This window comes from Pelodiscus sinensis, chromosome 6, assembly GCF_049634645.1.
Source record: "Pelodiscus sinensis isolate JC-2024 chromosome 6, ASM4963464v1, whole genome shotgun sequence".
Taxonomy (NCBI): Eukaryota; Metazoa; Chordata; order Testudines; family Trionychidae; genus Pelodiscus; species Pelodiscus sinensis.
In genome coordinates, this window is record NC_134716.1 from 14,654,168 (window position 1) to 14,679,561 (window position 25,394).

Consider the following 25,394-nt stretch of genomic DNA (forward strand, 5'->3'; position numbering starts at 1 on the left):
ACAATAAAATTAGGAGGATGAATAAATTCAATAAAGTTCACTCACTGCTCAAAGTTGTTAGTTCTTACTCCCCTTTCAGTTCATTCTTTTCCCCACAGCTCTCCTTTCTTTCTCTTCTTCTCTGCCTGATGTTTTTTCTTTTCTCTTCTTCACTTTTTGCACTTGTTGCCTTATTTACCAACCTTCTTTCAGTTTTTCTCTCTCTAGCTTCCTGTTCTTCCTTTTCTCTTTGTCCCTATTTTCTCTCTGTGCCCTTTCCTTTCTTCACCTTGTTGCCTGTCCATCCCATCTCCTTATCTACTTTGCCTGGTCTTTCCTTTCTTTCCCTTTTTTCTGAGTCCCCTAATCTGTCTTTGCCTTTTTTCTCTAGATTCCTTGTGCTTCACTTGCTTTAGGGCTCCCCAAACATCTTTTGTCATCTATTCCAGTTTCTCCAGCTTCTCACATTGCTATTCCCATCTCATTTTTATAAGGCTTCTCTGAGATTCACTTCTTCCATAAATCCCCTATCTCTATCAGTGCCAGATTTATATCTGATGTGCTTCTAGGCACAGCATCTTCAGCTCTCCTTGCCTAAAACTGACCTTTGTTTTTTTCCATAAAAAAAATAAACTTTTAACTTTTAGGCACCCCTAGACACATGCCTACGGTGCGTAGTTGGAAATCCAGGCCTGATCTCTATTCCTTCTCTCCAGCTGTGAAAGGGGGAATGTATGAAATTGATGCTGGCACTTCCATTCCTGCAGAGCAAACCTTCTACTACTTTGCTGTTCACCCACACTCCTCTCTACACATGGGACTTCCCTCCTTCATGTCTTTTTTTTTTTTTGTACCTCTTTTGGGACCCCGTAGTCACTCCCTGCCTACCATATTTCCTCCTTGCCTCTGCATCCCCTCTTAAGTGTCTTATCTCTGAGCCCTCTTCACATAATGGTAGGGGCTCCCAAACATTTTACCAGCTCAACCCCATTTTGATGAGTATTTCCTGTCTGGATCCTAGAAGATGCCAGTTTGAAGAGTTAAATGGTGCCCTTGGCCCCGTAGGGATCACTATGACCTCACCTGTTAGTGGCACAGCCCCACTTGGAGTCATGACCCACAGCTTGGAGACTGCAGCCCTGCAGCCTTCCCTAGTTTTCTCCCACCCCTTTCTCTAAGCTCTTATCTCAGTTCTCTCAGGCCTTTCCAGCACTGTGCTTCTCCTTTCCCTGTTATCCCTGTCCCCGGCCACCATTCTTTGCTTGTCTCTTTGGGCTCCCATTTGAGCTTAGCAAAGGAAGGGTACTACTAGGATTGACAGATGATCTCCCAAAAATACAGGACACGTGGTATTTTTTGGTAGCGCAAAAAAGAAAAAAAAAAGAACGCGGGATAATAAGTGCCCCCATTCTGGGACGATCGCAACCTCGCCTCCCAGCTAGGACTCCCAGGCTGGGAGGTGGGGCCATGATCGGCGCTGGGAGCCTGTGATTGCGCAGAAGCCTTGCAGGGGGTGGGGAGAGTGGCTGGGACTCCCAGCCACCTTCCCCCCTCCCCTCGCCTTTTGCGCAATTACAGGCACCCAGAGTGGCGATCGTGGCGCTGCCTCAGCTGGGACTCCCAGGCTGGGAAGCGGGGCCGCCATCGGCACTGGGAGCCTGTGATTGCGCAGAAGGCTGGAGGGGTTGGGGGGAGTGGCTAGGAGCTGCTCCCCCCACCCATGCCAGGCTTTCATCTGGTGTGCACCTGGAAAAATCAAAGAATACCGGACATTTCACATGTCCGGTATTCTCTGATTTTTTTTTACTGGACAAAGAGCGCAAATACCAGACTGTCCAGTAGAATACCAGACACCTGGCAACCCTAGGTGCTACTGAGCCATGGTTGCAGCAGCAGCAACATGTGGTCCTCTACTGCATCGTAGGGAGGGAGGGTCAGCCCAGCTGGGCAACGCCCCATGCAGTGATCTGCTACCTCAGAGTGGAGTGGCAAGAGGCAGTGTGCAGGCTTCAAAACACTCTAGTTTCCTGGGCACAACCCTAGAGTTCTTCTAACTGGCCAATCAGCTGCTGGGTGCTCAAGTCAGTCCCCTAAACAACAGAAAGTAGGAGCAGGACTTGGGGTTGAATCCAGCCAGCAGCCCATTTGTTTACACAGAACTCATAGACTGAGGGTGGTAGGGCAGTCAACATTTACTGATCTTGCTGACCTTGAGATCTAGCCGGCTCCAAGGAGAGCTGCAGTCAGGTCTGACAGGTAACTGGAGGGGGCATGCTGGTATGTTCCATGCCAGCCTACAGTGGCTTGCTCACTGGAGTATGTTTGTGGCTTAAATGAGAGCTATTCCATCTCAAAATATATTATTCAGTAGCAAACATAAGTATGTTATCAAGGCTGACTATTAGGGAGTTCATGCCTTTTAGCAAAAAACATCTGAAACAGTGCCCCTGCTCCTCCCCTTTAATATGGCACTTTGCAGTTCACAAGCTTGCTTGATTAGGCTTAGAAAAATGTTTCTTTTAAGGAGAATTTTTAAACCATAGAGGAGATTATCTTGTTCCCATTAAAGTCAACTGCAAAATTGTCATGGACTCCTATTGCAAGAAGAGCCACAACATGTAACCGGACAGCTGATGTAAATCTATTGAGTTCATAACTTTCACATGTGAAAACTTTTAGGTGAGGGAAAAAAAGAAATGTTGCAAAGAGGACAGAAGTGTGATTAGATCAAAAACATTTATCTGTGCACGTATGCTTTTAATATAGAATAAAATATTAAAACAAGCCTTGCCTTACTTTACATAGAGCAAACAATTCCACTTTTCCCTGCCAATAGCCTTTTAGAGAACTAGCTGAAATAAGGTTTATAATTTATCAGCAGCTCTGCAATCCTTTAATTAGCTATTCTGAACAAACACTCTGCTGACAAGCTAAATAGAAATATTGCCTGTCAGCTAATTCTCAGTCTCTTCTACAGAAGATGCAAAATAATGGCATGATTCTATCCCCTCTTTGTCTCCTGAGGTTCTAAGCTCCCACTAAATATCTTGGGAGTTGCTAGGCTCAGATAGTGTTCAGCTCCTATAGAATCAGGTCATAGGATTTTACTCAAACAATTCACAGTCCATAACATGCATTTTTAAAAGCAACCTGTATATTAAGGACTACAGGTTGAGTAATACAGAAGAATAGAAAATGCCTTCAGTGCTGTAAGAAGTTTATGCAATGTTTTGCATAACCCTGCAGAATAAAATGTAACTGATTTTTTTAATATCTCTACTATATGTGGGTGGTGATAGGGAACAGAATTTTATTTATGAAAGCCTCTATATTTTTAATTGCTCACATTCAGACATTCTAAAATTTTCTTTTTTAACATGGTGTCAAGTATCAGAGGGGTAGCCGTGTTAGTCTGAATCTGCAAAAGCGGCGAGGAGTCCTGTGGCACCTTATAGACTAACCGAAGTGTTGGAGCATAAGCTTTCGTGGGCAAAGACCCACTTCATCAGATGCATCTGATGAAGTGGGTCTTTGCCCACGAAAGCTTATGCTCCAACACTTCGGTTAGTCTATAAGGAGCCAGAGGGCTCCTCGCCGCTTTTTTTAACATGATCATTCATAGAATGTTTATGAATGTTAAAACAGCAGCAATCATTGGTAATTCTCAACTTGCAGCCACAGAACCTGTGTGTCAAACTGAGTGCAGTATGTGTGGAAAAGCTAGCCCCGAATGGCCAATATACAGTATCCTTAGGTTGATTTCTGGAGGTTATTGTACCAGAAACAATGGTTACCCCATCAGTTTATAGAACACCAGAATACAAAAGAGTTTGTATTATTATCTCCTGAATGAATGTTTTAATGCATGCATGACTATAACCTGAAACCCTGATTTATTTTTTAAAAATAACACACAAAATCACACATTATAGTTAACATCAAAAATTTATATTAAAAGCCATCTTTTTGTCAGAAATAAAAATGAAGAAAACATGGCTTTTTAAAAATATTAAAAATGTCACTCTTTCCCTGAAATCTCTGTTATAACTGTTCAAGTTTGTTTGGAACAGTAACCATGTGTATGCTGTAAGGAATCATGTGGCAAGTGCAATTCAGTCAGGATAAAGGATGGGGAGAGAAGTTTAGCTGAATGCCTTCCCTAATCTGACTGAATTTTCTGAACATGCTACTATTAAGTGAATGGTGCCTAAGGCACTTGCATGACAAGGTGTAGCAATTCCACATTCATTCCACTAATCCATCCTCAGCCTTTATAACATGTACAGAAGAGTTTAATTCTCAATAATAAAGACAACGTTTTGGCGGGAAAGATTTCAGTAGAGCTCTGCTCAGGCACACAACTCTATTCATGAAGTGAAACAGTGTAGGGTCAGTTGTGCCTGCTCAGGCTCCATTCTTGAAATCTACTCCACTTTGGCAGATATCTGTATTCATGAGGCATTCCATTTAAACCAGTGGGTCTTCGCACAAGCACAAGAATCCACTTTCATGGAAGAGATTGCATAATCGGAGCCACAGCATTTGGACAGATTTGAAAAGTTGATAGATCCTAAATTCAGGCAAATGGAGTCTGAATAATGGGAAGAAATAAAAGATTGCTACATTTCAGGACACATTTTATCCTGAAAAAAATTCTGTCCTTTGCTCCATCAGATCAGAGCTATAAAGCTGGAGTAAGTTTATCAGGAATTAGGTTGCTGTATAAAAAGCACAATATAAATATGTTCACAATTCTACTAATTCTAAATAATTTATGTTACCAGAGAACAAATCACATTTTTTTCTTTACTTTGCTTAGGTTGCATGTCAATGTGTCACACTCAATTCATTCTCATTCTTCAAATTGACTCAAGATAGTTAATACAACCTTTCTGAACCATATTATTCATTCTAAAGAGAAATTTATTGTACCAGAAACAATGGTTACCCCATCAGTTTATAGAACACCAGAATACAAAAGAGTTTGTATTATTATCTCCTGAATGAATGTTTTAATGCATGCATGATTATAACCTGAAACCCTGATTTATTTTTTAAAAATAACACACAAGATCACACATTATAGTTAACATCAAAAATTTATATTAAAAGCCATCTTTTTGTCAGAAATAAAAATGAAGAAAACATGGCTTTTTAAAAATATTAGACTCAAGCAAAATCCAATTTAAAAAAAATTCTTGTGTCAATAGTGGGAAGATTGGGAGGCGGCTAATTAGGGTGTGTCTACACTGCACCCTTAGCTCAAAATAAGTTACGCAATTTGAGCTATGCAGTGCCAAATTTCAAAATAAACCATTATTCCAAAATGTCCCTTAATCCTCATGGAACAAGGTTTACAGGGATGTCAGAATAGCGCTCCCGTTATTTCAAAAGCTATTTCAAAATAACAGACGTACTGTCAAGATGTGGGAAATACTATTTTGGGATACCGGAAATATCCCGAAGTAGCGCCACTGTCTAGAGGCACCGTTAGATAAGAGAGAGAACTCAGCTCCTACCTACGTATGTCTACTCTGAAAATCTGTGGCTAGTTCATGCCAGCTGGCTGGGACTGTTTAATTGCAATGCAGATTTCCAGGCTTGGGCTGCAGGGGCCTGCAAAGTGAGAGGATCCAGGGTTACCAACTTTCTAATGGCACAAAATGGAAAACCTTTGACTTACTCCTGCCCTGTCCCTTCTCCAAGGCCCCACCCCTTATTCTATGCCTCCTCCCTCCTTTTCACTGGGCTGGAGCAGTGGGCTGGAGTGCAGGAAGAAGGGCAGATTCCAGCTTGGCCAGGGATGAGGGTGTTGGGGTTAGGGATGTAAAAAGTCAGTTAAAAAGGTAACCGTGTAACCACTAAAAATCTGAGTGATTATACAGTGACATATACTGTGAGCTCTGTCATATAAAACTTAAATAAGCTTTATGCTGCAGAGCCCACCGCAAAGCCACCTCCCCAGGAGCTGGTCTAGCAGGGTCTGCCGACTCCACTCCTGGGAAGGAGGCTTCACTGCAAGCTCTACAGCCAGCTACCCACTACTGCAGAGCCGGCTACTGGGACCCAGTGCATGCTGGGACCGAGCCTTCCAACTCCTAAACTATATAGCCTATATGGGGGCGGGTGGGGTGGGCTGAGCAGTTCTGGGTCTCGGGGCTGTAACAGGTACTACCCATGTAACTCCCATTGGTTGTGGTTCCTGGCCAATGGGAGCTGCAGAGCTGGTGCTCAGAGCACGAGCAGTGTGTGGAAGCCTGCTTGGCCACCTATACCCCTAAGAGTCACAGGGACCTATCAGCCACTTTCTGGGAGCCAGGGCAGATAGGGAGCTTGCTACCCACTGGACTTCTAACAGCTCAGTCAGTGATGCTGACCGGAGCCACCAGGATCGTTTTTTAACTTGATATTCTGATCAAAAACTGGATGCCTGGCCACCCTAGGAGGATACCAGATATCAGGCTGTATCCTGAGCCAGAATGTCCACACTGTAATTAAGCAACCTTGCCTCAAGCCCCACAAGCCCAGTTCAGCTAGCACAGGCCAGCTGCCGGTATCTAAAGACCATGTAGACATGCTTTGTGACACCAACGGCAAGAGCCTCCCATGAGATGTTAGCTGCCTTAGAATCATAGAATCACAGAATCATAGCGCACTAGAACTGGAAGGGACTGGATGATCCCTTGAGAGATCATCAAGTACAGACCCCTGCCCTCATGGCAGGACCAAGCACAGTCTATATCATCCCTGATAGATGTCTGTGTAGTCCCCTTACTAAAGGTGCCTCTGCTTATTTTCTGGGAAGACCTTGTGTGCAGGGCCGGCCTTAGGCTGATTCAACCAATTCGGCTGAATCTGGTCCCACACCTAAGGGGTCCCTGCGCCCCTGAACTCAGAAGTGTGCCGGGTCATGGGCGGCAAGTTACTATTCAGAGCTGGGGGGCCCTGCTCCAGCAATATGTGGAGCTGGGTCTCTCCCTCAGCTCAGCCTGGAGCGGGCTGCACTGCCGGCTCCTTTGTGCATCCTCCCACCCTGCCCCCAGAGCGTCCCCCTCTGCCCTGGACCATCCCTGCCATGCGTGGCTCTCAACATGGCTCCCCCTCGCTGGCTGCTGCTGCCATGGTGGTGTTGCAGGTGGGTGGGGAGGATGCCCAGGTGTGACATGATGTCACAGCCCGGGATTTTAAAACTCCTCAGAGACACATTGCGGGGCGTGGTTGGCTCCGGGTTCGGACTCCGGGACCTGAGTGCAAACTCCAGCCACTCAAAGTGGAAGAAAGAAGGTAGGGAAAGGCCTTGTGTGGTGGGGGAGGGGAACGGGCTTGTGCAGAGTGGGAGGGGAGAGGAAGGGTCTTGTGCAGAGGGGGCGGAGGGAGAGGAAGGGGCTTGTGCAGAGGGGGAGAAGGGAGGAAGGGAGAGGAAGGGGCTTGTGCGGAGGGGCAGAGGAAGGGGCTTTTGCAGAGGGGGAGGAGGAAGGGGAAGGGCCTTGTGCGGAGGGGGAAAGGAGAGGGAGGGAGAGGAAGGGGTTTGTGTGGAGCGGGAGGAGGAAGAAAGGGGAAGGCACCAAGAGACAGGGTGGAGGAGAGACAAATGGCAAGGGGCCAAGTGCAGACAATGAGGGAAAGGGCAGGAGGGGAGGTGTCAGTGGGAGAGGAGAGGGGAAGGGCATTGAGAGCTATTGGGGGAGGGAGAGGTGCAGGGAGAAGGCTTGAAAGAAGGGGTGGGCATGAGAAAGGTGGGGTTGGAGCAAGTCATGTGTGAGGGCACAGAGGGGCAGGAGAGGAATGGGGCAGAGGGTGGTGAGGAGATGGGCATAAGGGAAAAAGAGGGTAAGGGGGGCAGGAGCAGTAAGGGAAGGGGGAGGCACCAGGAGGGTGCAGGGCTAAGGGAAGGTGCAGGTACCAGGGGATTCTGGGGTGAGGCAGAAAGCCAGACACCTGCAGGGGAGGGACCAGCACCAGAAGAGAGAGGCAGGGCAGGTGTGTAGACGGAGGTGTTGGAAGAGGGGATGAGGAGGGGTAGCTCACTTGATCAGAGTGGGGCTACTGGAGGAATGGCCACAGGGGGGAGTGAAGGGCTGGTGGAGGGGGGCAGGTCGCAGGAGAGCTGAGGGCAGTGAGAAGGGCAGGAGTCAGGACAGCAGAGGAGGGCGAGGCGTTGGGGGGGGGAAGCAGGCACCAGGGGAGATGATGGAGGAAGGAGAGGAGACATGGCAGCAGACAGAAAAGGTAAAGGTTTACAAATATTTATTAATAACTTGGTATGCTGCCCACGGCCAGTTTGTTTGCGCCCCGCGGTACAGTTTGGGTTTATTTGGGGATCAACACGAGACCGGCAAGTGGGAGCCAAAACAAAAAAGTAGTCAGTGTAATGATCCGTTGATATGTGTTTTAGTAGTTAATTTCATGGACTGTCATTGCTCATGAAAAGTGCTGTCACATGGGTAGAAATCGGGTAAATATTGCATTTTATTAATATCAGCAGAACTGACTTAAATGGGGCCTGTGTGTTGTGTAGTCTTGCCTTAATCTTTGTATTCATGCCTGTCAGTGTGATATAAGCTATTTGTATATATTTGCTTGCATATGCAACCACACTTAAGCTGAGGCCCTCAGCATGTTCTGTAAGTATCAGTGTGGCCCCTGGGGCTTCCAAAGTTGATTTGCTCTAGCTCATCCCTGACAGGTGTCTGTCTAATCTGCTCTTAAATATCTCCAGTGATGGAGATTCCACAATTTCCCTAGGCAATTTATTCCAGTGTTTAACCACCCTAACAGGCAGGAAGTTTTTCCTAATATCCAACCTAAACCTCCCTTGCTGCAATTTAAGCCCATTGCTTCTCATCCTAACCTCAGAGGCGAAGGAGAACAATTTTTCTTCCTCCTCATGATACTTTTTTAGGGTATGTCTATATTAGATCCACTAGTTCGAACAAGGGAGGCTAATGTAGGCATTCGAAGTTGCAAATGAAGCTCCTGGAATGAGGTGTAACAGGTAATTCGAACTAAGGACGTAGTTTGAATTACTGTTTAACTGCCGCATGTAGCCGCAGGCAGTTAGTCCGAACTAATGGCATTTAAAAATGGTGACCGGATGGGAACATGCAAAGAAAGCCCTGGATATTTCAATCCCGGGCTTCATTTGCAAGTTCGAATGCCTACATTAGCCTCCCTAGTTCGAACTAGGGAGCTAGTGTAGACATACCCTTAGATATTTGAAAGCTGCTCTCATGTCCCTTTTCGGTCTTCTCTTTTCCAAGGTAAACAAGGCCAATTCCTTCAGCCTTGCCTCATACCTCATGTTCTCTAGACCTTTCATCATTTGTGCTGATCTTCTCTGGACTTTCTCCAGTTTCTCCACATTTCCTGAAATGTGGTGCCCAGAACTGGACATAATACTCCAGCTGGGGCCTAATGTAGATGGCTCATTCCCTGCCTAGGGGATGTAAGACTGGGCGGGTTATTTCCAATCCTCCTGTTTATTCTTTTCCTAAGCCAGGAGGGCACGGTAGTTCTGATGGGGGCTCTGTAGGAAGGCAACCCGCACTGCCCCCTGGCTGAAACCTTGTGCAGGTGTTAAACAGCTGTCCAGCCCACTCTAGAGGTGACTGCATTTCAGCGTGCCTGAAGCAACACAGCACCAGCAATGGACAGGAGAATGGCTCCCGGGCATGGCTTGCTCATAACTGCTTCAGTCCCATTGGATGGGCCTCCGTCTCTTTTCTTCCCCTCCCCTGCTTTGCAATGGGGCTGTAGACTCTGGTGGGAGAGGAATGGAGGCAGGCAGAGATGTCTCCCTGCAGCAAATGTAGACATGTCTCCGTATTAATCATTCTCTCATTGAAGTTTTTAGCTTTCTATTGAGTCCTTTTACATGGAAACTTTGTATTTTCATCTTGGTAGAATAGTCCCTAGGACAAGTGAGTCAGAGACTGTCCCTGTGGGGTGAATGAGAATATAGTAATGGTGTCTTTGCTTTCCGATATCATAAATAATGAACCAGCTGGTGATGTGTGTTTGCCTAAGTTGGGCTCAATCCTGCATGATGCTAAGCAATTACTGGAGGTGCTGAATTTCTTAGAATGTATATAAACACATATATATGTATGTATATCAGTACACTAAAGCATGTGGATTGCAAATTTTGTTTAGAATTTGAGATAGCAGTTTATTTATAGCATTTAAATACTTGTGGTTTATTCCCTGTCTTCACTGAAAAGGTTGTTAAATGGCCCATTGGGTAAACTGTATATTTGGGCATTTTCAAAGGTGATTATTTGTACTCACATCCATAATGCCTCTGAAGGAAGGCGCTATTAGCGTCCTTTATATATGGACAATTTCAAAAAGACAAAGAAAAAAATCTTGTGATTGTGAGAAATGTGCCTGATAGACCCAAATTGTTTATTTTCAGCCCGGTCTAAGGTATAAATTCATTCTAATGCACAGCTTACATCTTGTATGCTGAGTTTGACTGGAGTGATTTTTATGGCTGAGTTACAAACCCTTGAAAATAAGAGTGTATAATGGAAACATGGACAAGCCTTTAAGTGTAGCATGGCTGGCAGGCTCTGCTGCACTGCTGCATCTTTCCACAGGACTCCAGCAATAAACAAACTGCCAAAGAAGTCTCCTCTCTGTGAGCAGTTTCTATGTTGTTCCAAAGTGTTGATAGCCAAAAAAGGTCACAGATGACTGTGTCCTCTGAAATCGCAAGATAAACATTTGGGTAAAGCCACAGGGAAAGAACTTAGAAGCAGACATTTTTTCCTTCATTGCATTGCTTCTGAACATTAGCACTGCCCCTCAGAAGCATTAAATCCATTTCGCATATATTTTTAATGGAGGATTAAGGTTAACTTTTCATCATTCATTACAGCATTGGTTCATCAAAAAGAGACTTCATTGGCCTAATTTAGGCAATTCATGTGATTATTAAGCACCATCCTGTACGGGAGCATAGCAGCCATACTACTGTATAAGAAAGATGTGTCCTGTTAAGCTTTCTAGATATTGGAGTTGTTTCATAGTTGCCTTAGAAGGATGCAAGATGATGAACAGAGAGCAGGAATCCCATACTTGCCTTTACCCCATCAATAGCTATAATGAGAGGTCATTGCCAATCACTTTTCTTACTTGGATTCTCTGTCACATCAAACAGCAATATTGAAGGAAAGTCTAAGTCCAAGAGGTAAAGCTTGTATTACATACTGTGCTTTAAATTGCTTCCATTCTGTAGACATGCTGTGCATTACATGTGTTGATCTTAGGAAAGTTAGTGCATATATTTTTTCCATTCTGTATGCCCAGAAAGTTTATAGAAGGGAAGATTGTCTAACTGTGTGACAAAGTAGATGTGTCATTATTTTATCTTGATATATGCTCAATTTCTTGGACTAGAGATATTCATTTTGTTAGTTTTTTTTCTAAACATCCTTTGATATTTAATTTCCAAAGTCAATGAAAATTATTTTTTCCCTCATAAATTAACCAGTTTGGTTTGGAATTATAGAAAATCTATGTATCATTATAATGGAGAAAAGTTGATGACCTGTGGATTATGATGCTTTTAAATTTTGTCTATTCCTCATTCACAAAACTGTAAGGCTATAATGTGTCTATATATAATCTTTTCATGAAGCATATGTGAATTGTCACTTGGCTAAAGATCAATTCTAGGATCTTACAATACCTGGCTGTTGCTCTGTTCATGCTTCATGTTATATGGTTCTTTTCATGTGTGTGAAAGAGTTCAGAGAAAAAAAATGTACCCACCATATTATAGTCTGTCAAGGTATAGAAGTTTAATTTATCTTGTTCTATAAGAATGTCTTCTACGGGAACTTCATTATGATGTTTTATTATTCCCAGCTTGGCTCTTCTTAATCTACATAATAAAATTTCACCTTACATCATCATAGAGATTTCCATGTGCCAAGTCCAGTTCAAAGCCACATTAATATAATAACAGGTACCACTATGATACAGGTTAAGTTTAGACAAAAAATTCCTAACATATTGCTTTATACCTCATGGCCTTTTATTTAAAACAATTGACTTTAGTGAAGTTACTCCTGATTTTCATGGTGTGAGAAGAAACTCACACCCAGGGGCTGTGTCTACACTGGGCCACTTATTCCGGAAAATCAGCCGCTTTTCCGGAATAAGTTGCGAGCTGTCTACACTGGCCCTTGAATTTCCGGAAAAGCAATGATGCTCTACTGTACAAAATCAGCCGCTATTCCTGAAAAACTATTCTGCTCCCTCTCGGGCATAAGTCCTTATTCCGGAACACTGTTCCGGAAAAGGGCCAGTGTAGACAGCCCAGTAGTCTTTTCCGGAAAAAAGCCCCGATCGCGAAAATGGCGATCGGGGCTCTTTTCCGGAAAAGCGCGTCTACATTGGCCACAGACACTTTTCTGGAAAAAGGGCTTTTCCGGAAAAGCAGCCTGCCGATGTAGACGCTCCTTTTCCAGAAAAACTGAAAACGGAATAGTATTCCATTTTAAGCAGTTCCGGAAATTCATGCCAGTGTAGACACAGCCCTACTGTTTTACTGTGCTAACTGAATCAAAATTAAGGTGAATTGAGGAAAGTTCTCTTTTTTTGGATGGGCTTATTGAGCAATTCTGCACAATAAGGTGTTATTTTAAAAGCAGGTAAGTTAGATGAAGTGAATTGTATTCTGTTCTAAATCTCTGGAGGAACACTAGTGGTTAGAAGTAGTTGCTATATATTTTTCTCTAAGACTTTTTAAAAGGGTATGTCTACATTACAGAGTTTTGTCGGAAAAACGGCCATTTTTCTGTCAAAACGTGAGTTACATCCACATGCAATCGCATTCTTTCAAAAGTAAATTGAAAGAACAGAGGGATTTTTCCAACAGCGGTACTCTTCTTTCTATGAGGAAGAACATCTTTTCTGAAAGTGCTCTTTTGGAAAAAGGCATGTGGGAGTAATCACAACTCTATAGTTCCTGTCTCCTACCAGCTCTTAAAGCTGCAGGCACCTGGAACAAGCCTTGTGGCAGGAAGTCATCAGTGGAGCAGCACCCTGACCACACGGCTCTCCCTGAAATACAACTTGGAGGTATGGCCGAGCAACAAGCCCCCCAAAACCTCCAGGCCCTCACAGAGAGCAGGCCCAGGTCTCCCAGGACCCAGTCAGGGGCAGCAAACAGCCTGCGCCCTCCTAGTCAGGGGTGGAGATCCTGTCTCTCCTCGAGCTGTGGGGGAAGGAGGCCATCCTGCAAAATCCCCGCTCCTGGAGGCAGAATGCTGACATCTATGGGTGGATGGCTGAGGTTCTGGCTGAGAGGGGATACCACCCCCTCACCTTGGACCAAGTCAGGAGCAAGGTCAAGGAGCTGCACCAAGGATACGCCAGGGCCAGGGAGCACAGTTCTCACACTGGGGCAGGACCACACTCGTGCCCATATTACGAGGAACTGCACAGAATCCTGGGGTGTGGTGAAGCCCTTTCCCCACCTGTAACGGTGGACTCGGGACTCGAGACACCCATGGTCGCCTTGATGAGGAGGAGGAGGAGGACCAGCAGCTGCAGGAGGAGAAGGAAATTGCCAGTACGGTCACCCTCACCCTGAAGCCAATACCCCAGGCCCTGGACATCTCCTAGGCATCCTTTGATGCTGGAGAGGGATCATCAGGTGAGTGCTGTCAGTTTTAGACACAGGGCGGAGAAGGTGGGTGCAGAGGGGATGGGGAGCAATTGTCACTTGGCCTGCTTGGCCTGGCCAGCATGCTATATTCTGTGCACATGCAAGCACATGCAGCTGCAGTGTGCACCATGTGGCCTCAGGAGCTAGCCTGGAGCACCCATGGACTCATGCTCACAGGCTGTGTGGAGGCCCCACACAGGTCTGACCCTTGGAAGAACTCTCTCTCACCACCAACTGGTTGGCCACTGACCGATAGCTGTCTGGGGTGGCAAACTTCCACGTAGTGATGGCAACCCGCTTCTCCAGGTGGATGGCAGGCCACAGGTAAGTGTTGCGTCATCAGAGTGTGGAGCGAGTCAGGCACACAGCTCCATAAAGATGGCCTTCCACATGCGGAAGTTGTTGAGCCATTGCTGGTCCACAGCTCCATCACCAGCCAGTCCCACCAGTCGGAACTGGTGTCCAGCCTCCAGAATCGTCTCTCTACCATGGGTTGTGGGTGCAAGAGCATTGCTCCTGCATCCAGGTAGAGGAACTCACAGATGAGCTTGGAGTCAAGCTGGGGCAGGACCATCAAGATGGTCTGTACAAACTGCTGCAGAACCTGCAGCATGACAGTGTAGGGCATTGCATGCCAAGGGACAGCTCCAGCTCCATAGCAAAAAGAATGCTGTGACATCCAAAAGCTGGGCTACCAAAGCACAAGAGCTTTGCTGTCCCTCAGGGAGGTAAGCAAGAACTCAGCAGAACATAGACTCATAGAATCATAGAGTTGGAAGGGACCTCAGGAGGTCATCAAGTCCAGCCCCTGCCCAAGGCAGGACCAACCCCAACTAAATCAACCCAGCCAGGACTTTGTCAAGCCAAGACTTAAAAACCTCAAGGGATGGAGATTCTACCACCTCCCTAGGTAACCCATTCCAGTGCTTCACCACCCTCCTAGTGAAATAGTTTTTCCTAATATCCAACCTAGACCTCCCCCACTGTAACTTAAGACCATTGCTCCTTGTTCTGCTATCTGTTACTACTGAGAACAGTCTGTCTCCATCTTCTTTGGAACCTCCCTTCAGGAAGTTGAAGGTTGCTGTCAAATCCCCCCTCACTCTTTGCTTCTGCAGACTAAACAAACCCAAATCCTTCAGTCTCTCTTCATAGGTCATGCGCTCCAGCCCCCTAGTCATTTTGGTTGCCCTCCGCTGGACCCTCTCCAATGCGTCTACGTCCTTTCTATAGTGGGGGGCCCAGAACTGGTCACAGTATTCCAGATGTGGCTTCACCAGAGAACAATAAAGGGGAATAATCACTTCTCTGAATCTGCTGGCAATGCTCCTCCTAATGCACCCTAATATGCCATTAGCCTTCTTGGCTACAAGGGCACACTGTTGACTCATATCCAGCTTCTCATCCACTGTAATCCCCAGGTCCTTTTCTGCAGAATGGCTAATTAGCCATTCAGTCCCCAGCCTGTAACAATGCTTGGTATTCTTCTGTTCCAAATGCAGGACTCTACACTTGTCCTTGTTGAACCTCATCAGATTTCTTTTGGCCCAATCCTCTAATCTGTCCAGGTCACTCAGGACCCTATCCCTGCCCTCCAGCAAATCTACCTCTACCCCTTGCTTAGTGTTATCTGCAAACTTGCTGAGGGTGCAATCCATCCCCTCATCCAGGTTATTAATAAAGATGGTGAACAAAACCAGTCCAAGAACAGATTCTTGGGGCATTCTGCTAGAAACCGACCACCAACCTGACATCGAGCTGTTCATCACTACCCATTGGGCCCAACAGTCTAGCCAGCTTTCTACCCATTTTACAGTCCATTTATCCAATCCATATTCCCTTAACTTGCTGGCAAGAATATTGTGGGAGACTGTTATCAAAAACTTTGCTAAGGTCAAGGTATATCACATCCACTGACTTTCTCATATCCACAGAGCCAGTTACCTCATCATAGAAGCTAATCAGATTGGTCAGGCACGACTTGCACTTTGTGAATCCATATTGACTATTCCTGATCACTTCCCCCTGTTCCAAGTGCTTGAAAATGGGTTCCTTGAGGATCTCCTCCATGATTTTTCCGGGGACTAAGGTAAAGCTGACTGGTCTGTAGTTCCCTGGATTGTCCTTCTTCCCTTTTTTAAAGATGGGCACTTCATTTGCCTTTTTCCAATCATCTGGGATCTCTCCCGATCTCCACGAGTTTTCCAAGATAATGGCCAAAGACATTTGCTAACTCCCTCAGGACCCTTGGATGCATTATATCCGGATCCATGGATTTGTGTATGTTTAGTTTTTCTAAATAGTTCCTAACTTTAGAAACAGCTGTGCAGGGAGGTCCCTTTAGGTGCGAGTCTCAGATAGCCTTAGGCAACAGCACCCGGAAGCAACTGCTAACCTAATGCCCTATCTGAAGTGGTTCCTGATGGCCTTTTGTGTGAGATAGTGTCTAATCAGTCTGGACACTCTTTTGTGAAAGAAGAGATCGCTTTTTCAATTCTCTTTTGTGTGGGAACGCTCTTTTTCTAAAGATGTTTTTTCAGAAGATCTCTTCCGAAAAAACCTTTTGAAAGAAACCTGCAGTCTAGAAGTAGTTGAAGAGTGTTACTTAGTACATACTAAGTTGAGGATAAATTGCCTCACTAAGTTCTATTATTCTGGGAAACAATGAAAATAACTAGTTGAGGCTCTGATGAACTCAGAGAAATATGAATAACACATTACTGCTTGAGATGTATCAACAGCATGAAGCCTGGGGACACACATTTCAAACATGCTAGGGAGTCCCAGAATAGTTTTCTCAATGGCAGGGCCAGCCCAAGGTATCCTGGTGCCCCAGGCACGGGTGCGTGGTGCCGCCCCCGGACGCATGGCGCATGTGCGGGTCTGCCCATGGGGAGTGAGCCCGCCACCCTACGGAGCACAGGCCCGCCCCCGGGGCGCAACCCAGCTACAGCTGCTGGCGTGCAGCCTGGGTCCGCCCCCGGGTTGCACGGTGCATGTGTAGCCTGGCTACGGCCGCTGGCGTATAGCCCGGGGCCCGCCCCTAGGGTGCACGGTGCAAGCGCGGTCCAGTCTAGCCCAGCTGTCGCTGCTGGCACGCGCACCAGACCGTGTAGGGCTCTGAGGCTGTGGGGGGAAGGGCGTTGCTGGCCGACACCAAGGGGATGCGGGCGGGCCGGTGCTGCGGGAGCTGGGCAAACAGCACCTGATGGCAGCTGTAAGGGACGCCGCGCGCCCCTTACAGCTGCCATCAGGCGCCCCCCATCATTTGGCGCCCTGGGCAGCTGCCCGGCTTGCCCATGCCTCCATCCAGCCCTGCTCAATGGCAGATCTGGAGATGGCGGTCTCACCATGAGATTTGAAAGACCACTTTTGACGGCTCTGGAGATGAGAGGCTAAGCCTAAGGAAGTGGGACGTCTCTACAATTTACACTACCTATAAAAGGGGAGGCATGTGTGCACACCCAGAAAACTTGGTATTCATATGTTATTGGTACTTAAGTGATCATATTGCAGGATTATTACTCCTCCAGCCCAGTTGCTGGCTTGATACCCAGGAGAGTATGAGGACATGATAAAGTTTCAGAGGAAAGTACAACCTTGTTGAAATCTATTCCCCTGTAGATCTTAGTACATGACATCATGGTACAAAATAGCCCTTACCGTGACACAGTGTCCAGATATAAACAGTAAATGAACATGGGCTCTGTCACACATAATTCAAACCACATTTTTGTTATTTTATCCTCATGGAGAATGCACTTTTTTAAGATGAGATATTCCTATTGACTTCAGTGCACTTCTGAATCATTCTTCAGTGCCCTTGTGTTGGGACAGGATAGCGATCTAATTCTGCAATTTATATGTGCATATGTAACCTACTCACTATCCCATGTAGTGGCACTTAGACCACATACAATGAGAGAGAAGAATGAGTGTGTGTTACAGCCTAAGCTGAAAGCCAGCTGGCTTTATAGCTCAAGCTGTAGAGGCTTCTGCAGTAAGCTCCAGAGGGTCCCAGATTTTAATTCACCTGCAGGTGGTTACACATATACTAATGATGTTAATGAAACCTAATAAGTCCAGTAACTTCCAAATGTTTCAGCATCCCTATCTCTCTGCCACTGCCTGACCCATGGGCAGAGTCACATTTTCTGCCCACACCACCAATGAAGCACCTGTGCTTTTCTTTCTTGGAAATGCTGCTTCCCATCAAAGCAACACTTTCTGGAACACTGTTACCATGGTCACTTTTTTCTCCCTGGTGCTATTACATCATGCTCTGAGATACTGCTGGGAATAATGTATTAGCAGTTTGGAATACCCACAGGTGCATGACTTTATAGGTAGTGCCTGGGAGCATAGTCAGCTAACGGATACCTATTTGAAAATCCATCTGTAATTACTGGCAGAGTTAATGTACAGGCGATGACAGTATGGCACATTAGGAAATGCCTGAGTGAATAATGGCTAATAGTTCAGTCCTCTAAGGGTTAATTAGGAAGGGAGCCCCCTTCAGGACCAGGAACTGTTTACTTCAGTAGTTTTGATACAAACTACAGTGTTTCATTTGGGCACTAATTGTGCCTGATGGACCCATTACTCTGTAATCAGAGCAGCTCTGTCACTGATTCCCCAGTGGTTAATTAAATGGATGAGGTAGTGCCTAGATCTTGGTAGCAGACAAGACCACCTGAATTTTCCACCATCTGTACAGGGGAAACTATTGTTACTACAAGCAATTGAGTTGCTCTGCACCAGTGGTGTCTTTTACCTTTCAAGTTTATTAGGTTACTACACTAAGACAATGCAGCATGATCCATCAATGTTCCCCTTCGTGACTGGGCCTTGCAGCTGCACACAGAGGACCTCATGAGGCTCTGAAAACTTAAACTGCTTTCAGCCAGGCTTGTTTCCCAGAAAGGTTATTTCCTGACAAGATTAAAGGTGCAGCACTTGTGAAAATGACTGGGCCTTCATTAAAAGACAGGAGAGCTGTCACTTAACTGCTGTTCACTTCACAACATACTAAGCATGGCAGGAGGCCAAAATGAATGGTAAGGTGATTACATCTTATGATGTCTATTTATTGCTGCCACTGTGGTCTGTCCTGATGTGACGTGACTTTCAAGGGCTGTGGCTACTGGGTGCTCAGTGTAAATTGTGTTGTTTAATTGCAGTGAATCCATGTGAAAGGAGGAGGGAGCATGTGAAATTAGGCACTGAGCATATGAATGGAAGTGGAGAGTGAGCTCTGAGAAATAATTAATAGCAGACTGTATGGTTGTGTTTTGTGTGGTTTTTAGTATTTGTGTGGGGAATGTAGATTAAAAATATCAGCTATATGTATTTTTATGCCAGGAAACCACTGTTCTTGCAGTAGCTGTTTAATTCAAATTTAGGCACACCAGCTGTGCTAAGCACAGTGTAATTTGCAGGTGTTTATGAAAATGTTCTTCCCTGTGTGTCCTCTGCCAGTGCTTAGAGAGGAACTGTGTTGCCCTGGCCAAAACAATTAGTCCCCTTTGAGTTGGGTTGCAGGCAGGCTTGTCTTTAGTGAGCAGGCAACATCAGTCATGAAAAGAGCAGTGTCTGGGACTCTGATTCAGCAAAGCACCAAAGTACATGCTTATTCTGTGTTGAGTAGCATACTTAACCAAGTGTTTGAAGGCAGCGAGAGTTTGGCATATGCCTCTGCTTTGCTGAATACATAGGGATTTAAGCACATCTCCAGGTGAAGTTTGTGCATAAGTGCTGGGCTGAGTTGGGGTTTGGCATTCCCCTTCCCTCCACTCCCCACCTCATGCTTTGTTGTGTTTTAGTGAAATTCCATCATCAGGAGATAACTACTTTGAAATGGCTTGTGCATTCTGTTCTCTCCCCGTGCCTGTTTTGCTCTGAGTATCATCAAACTCAGAACAAAACTTACATCACCTAATGTAACTTGATAGTACTGCAAAACTACTAATTTCACATGGTTACAGTGAGATGTCAAAGGTGGGCCCGGACCCCTAGAAAGGTGGTGATCTTAGTAAATCTCAGGAGTAGATTTGACCGTGTTTAGTGTGATTTGGGATTTCTCTGCGAACTGTTTGCTCCACTTTTGTGGATACTTACTTCCATAAATTTGTACTTACTAGGAACATATTAAGTGGTTGGTACTCTGTTGTATAGGTTTATTGATGTTGCTAAGGGCATTCATGGGATTTTTAGAAAATTTCAAGGGAATAATGTAGGTTTCATGTTTGCATTGTTGAGTTAAATTAATAAAATTGAAAGAAGACAGCCAGCATAATAATAGGCTAATTAGTGATTATTCTACCCTGTGAGAGACTCCTTCATCCAAATAAAGAGTGCTGTGGAGACACCTTGAGGTTTTTATGCAATAAACCCTTCCAGTCATTAAATGGGTATGAGCTGATTGAAATTTTTCTGCCAAATTTTTACTATGACGGTATATTTCAAGGGAAGGGTCTGTTGTCCATGCATGATTTTGACTTTTCACTGAAAAAACAAATACACAAAATGCGTTCAATTTTTTTGCTGAAACAGAAAACTGAAAAGTCAGAATTATTTTCAGGAAAAGAAAAACTGAGCATCTTTAATGAAACACTTCAAAAGTAGATCTCACTGTAGCTTTTATTAAAGGATGGAGTACATCAATGAACAAACTAGTGGTGAGGAGTCTCAAGGAGACATATGGAGAACTCCTAGGATAGGGAGAGAATTTAGGCTCAAAAATCCCATGAAGAGAGAAGCTCCATTTTCTTCAGCATGTAGTGTGCATAACCCTGGGAAAAGCCTGAGGCCACAGGTATACTTACCACACCAGAGATCCATCTTCTGGCATTCCATTTAGTGGTCTAGTAAAGACCCGTTAAATCAAATGCTGAGGTTGCTCCTGCTTGTCGCTAGTACTCCTCGCAACAGTAAGGAGTAAGGGAATTCGATAGGAGCATTTGCTCTAGTCTACCTCCCACTGTGAAGTGGCGCCAAGTTCAGCTTAAGGTTTATCAACTCCAACTATGTTATTTACAAAGCTGAAGTTGTGCATGTTAAGCCGACCTTCCAGATCTAATATAGAGCTGACCTGAGCTGACTTCATGTAAGACACAGCCCATCAGTGGAAATAGTACCTAATTCCATGCTGACAAACAGTAATTACAGAATGACCAAGACACATCCAGACTCTTAATGCAAAATCATGAATATAGAGCCCAATCAATTTGGGCCAAAGTGGAATTGTTTCAGGAATGAAAATGTTAGGGGATAAGAGATGTAACTCACTTTAACAAGAAAACTAAGATAAGTAACTCACATTAGTAAGACACTTAGGGTACATCTAAACTACACTAATCTTTCAAAATAGGAATTTGCATTTTCTAGGATCTTTCGAAAACAAAAATAGTCTAGATGCAGTTTAAAAAAACACCCTTTTTTGAAAGAACTGCGTAAACCTCCTTTTTTTTTTTTTTTTTTTTTTTTTTTTTGGAAGAATGGGTTGTGGGTTTGTTTTTGGTTTTTTTCTGAAAAAGAGGAGGAGGTCAAAAAAACCGCATCTAGACTACTTTCATCTCTTTTGAAAGATCTTTGTAGTTTAGACCTACCCTTAGGGTGTTCCTCAAAAGATGGCCTCATCTATGGGGTTAAAATACAAGAAAATAGTGTTAGAGAAATGTCCATCTTTCATTTTTAACTACACAAATTCTGGCCTGCTACAGCAGGAGTTAGAAAGTGTAACTAACCCTGTAGTAAGTTTACTATAGATAGATAGATACTTAACCTATTAATGGTACACATTAATTTTACACTGAAATTATTAACTTATAATGCATTAACAGATAGGCTTCACAATTGAATTGAAGGCCCCACTGTGACACATGTTATCCGTACATCTAGTAAGAGACAGTCTTTGCTCTAAAGAGTTTATCTAGCCACTTTGTGTACTGAGATTGTAAAGAGTTAGAAAGTTATGTATTATCATCCCCATTTTACAGACGGAGCATTGAGACCCTGGGAGATTGGGATTTACTCAACATTACACAGAGTGCGGAGCCAGCAAATGTACCCAGAGCTCTTTAATCTCAGTCCAGAATTTAACCACAAAACCATCCTTCCTTTTTTCTTCATTCTGAATAGTTACCCACTAGACGTTGCAGACTCTATTTTGCTCAGCTTTGCACACGTTATTGTTATCATCATCAAAGTTGTGCAACTCTCTGAACCTGAATTGAAATAAAAAAGGTTTTAGACATAGTCTCAAAGCACTGTAGCTGAGCAGCATTCCCTGTCTGCTAAATTTGAATGACAGTGTTCTATTGACCCATTCTCCAGCAAATAAGGTTCTACACTTCCTTCCTATGGATTTCAAAACTCTTCATCTTATTTATGATAAGAAGGTTGAGTTGCTCAGGTCTTCAAGATAGAGGTTTGGGGATGCGGGGAACTCAGGGCAGGAGGCTAGAAGTGTGGGGGGTGTAGGAGTTTGAGGAGAGGCTAACAGCAGGAATATAAGGGTGTGGGACGGTGAAGAAGTCAGAGTTGAGGGGTGGTGAGGAGCTCAGGCAGGGTCTGGAGGGTAAAGCAACAAAATGGCAAATGAAATTAAACGTTGATAAATGTAAAGTAATATACATTGAAAAACATACCAACTATATATAAATATGATGGGGACTAATTTGGCTACAACTACTTGAGAGAGATCTTGGAGTTATTGTGGATAGTTCTCTGAAAACATCCAATCAGTTTGCAGCGGCTGGCAAAAACGCAAATAGAATGTTAGGAGTCATTAAAAGGATAGAGAATATCTTATTGCCTCTATATAAAACCATGGTATGCCCACAGCTTGAATACTACGTACAGATGTGGTTGCAAAATCTCAAAAAAAGTATATTGGAGTTGGGGGGGAAAAAAATCAGAAAAAGGCAACAAAAATTATTAGGGTTTTGGAACGGGTCCCATATGAAAAGACATTAAAAAGACTTGGACTTTTCAGTTTAGAAAAAAGGAGACTAAGGGGGAATATGATAGAGGTCTATAAAATCATGACTGGTATGGAAAAAGGGAATAAGGAAAAGCTATTTATTTATTCCCACAATATAAAAACTACGGGGCACCAAATGAAATTAGTAGGCAGCAGGTTTAAAACAAACAAAAGGAAGTTTTCCTTCAAACAGTGCACTATCAACCTGTGAAACTCCTTGCCAGAGGGTGTAGTGAAGGCTAGGGTTCAAAAAAGAGCTAGATAGATTTGTGGAGGTTAGGTCCATCAATGGCTATTAGCCAGGATGGGTAGGAATAGTGTCCCTAGCCTCTGTTTCTCTGGAAGTGGGTGACAGGGGAGGGATCACATGAGGATTACCTGTTGTGATTCCCCTCCCTCTGGGGCATCTGGTATTGGCCGCTATCGGCAGACAGGATATTCGGTTAGATGGACATTTGGTCTGACTCAGTATGGCCATTCTTATGAAGGAATCAAAGCATGAGGCAGGGGACTCAGGGCAGGAGGTGGGGTTGCAGGACTCTGGGCAAGGGGTTGGAAAAGTTGGAGGGGCTCAGGGTAGGGGGGGAGGCAGATAGCTGCTTCTTCCTGGAGCTGCCCGTGGTGACAGGGGCTGTGAAATCCTCCTGCTGGCTTCTCCCCATGACCAACCGCAGTGGTAGAGGCAGTGCTGGCTGGCCAGCAGCTGCTCCCCAGGGCCACACTGGCATGGCGGAGGCCCAGCTGCTCCCCGGAGCTGGGGCACTTATTGTCCCTCCCCCCCATTAGCCATTCGGGGGTATAACTGTCCCCAATGCTTTACTGCACCTTGTGGTCATTTGGAAGTAAAACAGTCCCCGCTATCACAACCCTCCCTTTTTCTTTTAACGAGAAACAATCTCACTCCATGCATATCCCATTGTCCTGGTACAACCAAACCCTGAGCTTGCTTTAAGTTATGAGACAAGGAAGCTGAAACCAAGTTTGGTGATCCTAGCTCTCAGTGTTTAGGAGGAGTTCTTGAACAAACTCATAATTGAATGAACACACAGACAGAGAGATGCACAAAGTCTTTCAAATCTACAGTAGATGTCTTAAATGGATGTTGTCCAATATACCTGAGAAGGATAACTAGGTGTCTTTTTTTTCAATCTTGTTCCAGTATCCCTGCTAATATCAGTTTTTGTTTTGTTTTCCTCTTCCAGTAAGAGCAGGCTGGCAAGCCTGTGTCTAATTACATGCTGCTATTCTGCCTTTCCACATCCTTCCAACAGTAAACTGAGCAGCACTATGGAGAAAGGAGAGGAGAATCTCCCAGGTTCTGATGGCCCACTTGTATCTCTTGCTCAGATTTAAGGTTTTGGTGGCCATCTCTCTTGGTTATACAGTAGACTTCCGGTAATCCGAAACCTATGGGACCTAGATGGTGCCGGATTATCAGATATGCCAGACTATCAGGAGTGCCGGACTATTGGATGCCAGACTATTGGAGTTTTACTGTAGTAAGCTGCTGCAGAGATGCGCCAGGAGAGCAAATGAAAGGCCTCTCCTTCCTTTTGAATACACACCCCAGATGCACCTTGTTGCTTTCCCATAATCTATTCACTAGTTCTCTATACCCTTTGCCCTATGTTTGTCTCAAGGAGAATTTCTCCCATGCCACACTTCACCATTATTCCAGAATAACAGCTGTTATTCCAGAAAAATAATGCTAGCATCTACACAGCAATTGCTTTATTTCAAAAGAAAATCAAAATAACCAACAGCTTTTTCTGATGGTTTTTAAACCTCATTCCACAAGAAATAACTCCTCTTCCAAAATAACTATTTTGGAACAAGGGGTGTGTGGATGCAGCACAGGGAGTTTTCTTGGAAAAAAGGGTCTCCAGGAAATCCCACAGGTGCCCTGCTGGCCATTCCATCCACACTCCTCATGACTCTATAGTTCCTCTTCCCTTGTATCTCTTAAAGCTGCAGACACAGGGGAAAGGGCTTGTGGCAGGAAGCTGGCCCTCGTAGCCTCCAGTCACATCACAGCTGCCAGGGAACGTTGTCTGGCCACCATAGCTGACCCTCCCCTCCCCAAGAGCCCCCTATCCACCCCAGGGAGCATGCAGAGGGCTCACAGGAGCCTGCCAGGAGGCACAAAAGGCGAGCACCCTCCTGGTCTGGGGTGGAGATCCTGACCCTCATCAAGGTGAAGGGCAAGGAGGAGAACCTCCAGTTCCTCTGCTCCAGATGGCACAATGCTGATATCTATGGCCAGATGGCCGAGAGCCTGGCCACAAAGCACCATACCTGGACCCAGGAGCAGGTCCAGAATAAGGTTAAGGAATTCCACCAGGCATATGCCAGAGCGAGGGATGGGCAGGACAGAACCCCACTTCTGCCCCTATTATGAAGACCTGCATTGCATCCTGGTAGTGGGCTAGGGGCTGGAGATGCCCGTCATCAGGCATCTGGGGTTCCCAGCCGAGAAGGAGGACACAGCCAGCACAGTGATGACTATCAATCTGGACCCAGTACTCCTCAGCCTAGATGTGTTCCAGGCATCCTCTGAGGCCAGGGAAGGATGATCAGGTGAGTGGTCTTAGTTTCCTCACACACACACACACAGGGTGGGGGTGGCGGGTGCTGAAGGACTGTGGTGGGATCGTCACTCAGCCTTCTCGGCCTGGCCATCATGCTGCTATCCGTGCATGTGGAGGCATGTGCAGCTCCAGTCTGTGCCAGGCAGCCCCTGGAGACAGCACCATA

At 45.1% G+C, this 25,394-nt stretch overlaps 1 protein-coding gene across 3 annotated transcripts in view; it reads left to right on the forward strand.

The window, feature by feature from the left end:
• Positions 1–25,394, forward strand: part of LINGO2 (leucine rich repeat and Ig domain containing 2) — an 831,708-nt gene that overhangs the window by 716,452 nt on the left and 89,862 nt on the right. The window contains exon 1 of one of the 3 annotated variants that reach the window (XM_025185822.2): positions 18,277–18,714. The exons of the other annotated variants lie outside the window; for them this stretch is intronic. Within the exon in view, the coding sequence (XP_025041607.1) occupies positions 18,712–18,714 (3 nt within the window). The 5' untranslated portion in view covers positions 18,277–18,711. Of the gene's footprint in view, positions 1–18,276; positions 18,715–25,394 lie in introns of those variants that run through there. 3 annotated transcript variants of the gene reach the window in all.